Below are 2,467 nucleotides of genomic sequence, written 5' to 3' on the forward strand. Positions count from 1 at the left end.
GGTATTCACCATTGTGTCGACTAACCTAACAATTATAGTTTTTGTGTGTAGCTGTTATTTTCACATCTGCTCTTGGTAACACCAATTGGTTCAATTTTCCAGATGGTGTATCAGACACAAGCTACATTTCTTTTGGATAGACTGTCACCATGGATACCAGCAAGGTTTAAACAACAAGACACAGAGGATGTTTTAAAAGAAGTCACAGAATTGCTATCTAAATGCACGGTGGGAATAGCTTTATCATATTATCTGTTTTACTCATTAGAAAGTAAAAATAATTGTGTTTGTTCAAGAAGTGATTAAATGTTGGTCTTGCAGTATTTTTATATTAACACAAGATGTTATTTCAACAGCTTCTCTTTAAGTGAGGAAAGTATAGAAATGATATTTTTTTTTTCCACTGAAAATATTTACGTCTAAGTTTATAATTGCTTATATGGATTGGTTTTAGAATATTAGATTTGGGGATACAGTTGACCTGTCCTTTAAGCATACACGACCTGTCGAGATTCTAGAATTGTAGTCCTCTATGTTTGTTTTGACTCATTTAGATAATATCTAACCCACCCCCCCTATAAGTTTTTAATTACATATAGCTTTGTAAGTACACAAAAATTCTAACTGTTACTGATGATTCCTGTAAGGCCAGGCATGGCCTAATGGTTGACATGCCCAGAATGTGAATCCAAGGGTTCACGGTTTGTGTTCTGTTGACACAAAAGCAAGCTATACCCTGTTGGGCTATGGATGTCATCTAAGAGTGACAGTTAAATCTCACTATTTGATGAGATAATAGTAGCCTAAAATTTAGCAATGAGTGCTATTAACCAGTTGCTTTTCCTTTAATCTGTCAGTTTAAATGTAGTGACAACTATGTGAAGATAACACTTGTATATTATTGCTCAAACAAACAGACAAAGTTATAAACAAGTAATGTATTCTATAAACTTAAAATTTCTTCAGAATATTAAATCTACACAGAAACATACTTAATATAGTAAGATAGGATTTTAAACTTTAAAAACTCGGGATTAAAACATTAACTTATTCCCAAGCGAAGAAGGAATAGTTGGTAATCCAGATCACCAGTTGAAATTAGGGATGGTTTATTTCCCCATGATTGTTATCTGTCTAAGCTTTTGAAGAATTAATTTATTTTGTTATAGAATCATGATCGCATAATACAAACATTTTTATTCGCATTCAAGAATCTGTGACACAACTAGTTGAGAGTTAGTTTAAAGTCATTTTTGTTATGTAAAATTAAATGGTTGTGAAACTCTAGACAAAAATTTAAATATGAATGCTGACTATGTTCTTTACTGTGATCAGTTGTTACAAGTACTTATGAAATGTCTGGTATGAATGGATTGCTATATGTTCTTGATTACTGAAAGGACTTATTAAAACTGAAAAACCTTTCATTTGTGTTGATGTATTTCACCAAGAATGAAATAAGAAAAATCTTTATATTTTAACTTTCATTTATGCCTGTGAGAATAGAAATTTAGAGTGATTTAATTCTACATCTGAGTTCATTCACTTGTAAATCAAGGGTTCACTCACCTGTAAATCAAGGTCCCATTTTCTAGCAAAATCTAAAGCTTCTTCAAATTTTCGTTTGTTGATAAGCTTTGTTAATCTAGAAAGAAAGTTATCACAGGAAAAACCTTATAAAAATTAAACCAAATAATTACATTCACACTGACAGGTTCAAAATAAACTTTCTTTCTTGTCAGTTTGTTACACAATACATGTTCAGTTAAGAATTAAAATGTCACTAAATGAAAGAAATAAATTTACATGACAGATTCAAGATAAGTTCCTTCCTTGTCAGTTTGTTACACAACACATTTTCAGTATGTTTTCAAACTTTGAAACTCTTTGTTAAAACTATAAAATTACATTATGTGTTAACATCTAAATACTGCTAAAAAACTAGGAATGTTTAGAATAACATAAGATCTAAAAAACTACTGCTAGCCAAAGTAATCCCAACATGAAAGATTTTACCGAGTTTCTGGTGATGCTTCACATACGGCTCGAACTCTGAGTGAAGATATACCATCACCCAAGTCCCTGAAAAAGTTATTAATGAAACAATTTCACATCCTTTACACAAAAAAATTAAATCTACTGTAGTAGTTTTATTTCATGCAAGTCTGTTTCCAAAGACATTGAATGATTCAAGTCTGTTTACAAATACAGTGAATGATTCAAGTCTGTTTACAAATACAGTGAATGATTCAAGTCTGTTTCCAAAGACAGTGAATGATGCAAGTCTGTTTCCAAAGACAGTGAATGATGCAAGTCTGTTTACAAATACAGTGAATGATGCAAGTCTGTTTACAAAGACAGTGAATGATGCAAGTCTGTTTCCAAAGACAGTGAATGATGCAAGTCTGTTTCCAAAGACATTGAATGATTCAAGTCTGTTTCCAAAGACATTGAATGATTCAAGTCT

General features: G+C 31.5%; 1 protein-coding gene across 1 annotated transcript in view; it reads right to left on the reverse strand.

The window, feature by feature from the left end:
- Nucleotides 1–1,566: 1,566 nt before the first annotated feature.
- The window catches only part of LOC111083143, a 20,786-nt gene continuing 19,885 nt past the window's right edge, over nucleotides 1,567–2,467 (reverse strand). Inside the window, exons 13-14 of the mRNA XM_022379429.1 lie at nucleotides 2,017–2,082; nucleotides 1,567–1,645 (exon numbers count right to left, since the gene is read on the reverse strand). Coding sequence (XP_022235137.1) covers nucleotides 2,071–2,082 — 12 coding nt within the window. The 3' untranslated portion in view covers nucleotides 1,567–1,645; nucleotides 2,017–2,070. The remainder of the gene's footprint in view (nucleotides 1,646–2,016; nucleotides 2,083–2,467) is intronic.

The sequence above is a fragment of the Limulus polyphemus genome, unplaced genomic scaffold (genome assembly GCF_000517525.1).
Source record: "Limulus polyphemus unplaced genomic scaffold, Limulus_polyphemus-2.1.2 Scaffold8343, whole genome shotgun sequence".
Lineage (NCBI taxonomy): Eukaryota > Metazoa > Arthropoda > Merostomata > Xiphosura > Limulidae > Limulus > Limulus polyphemus.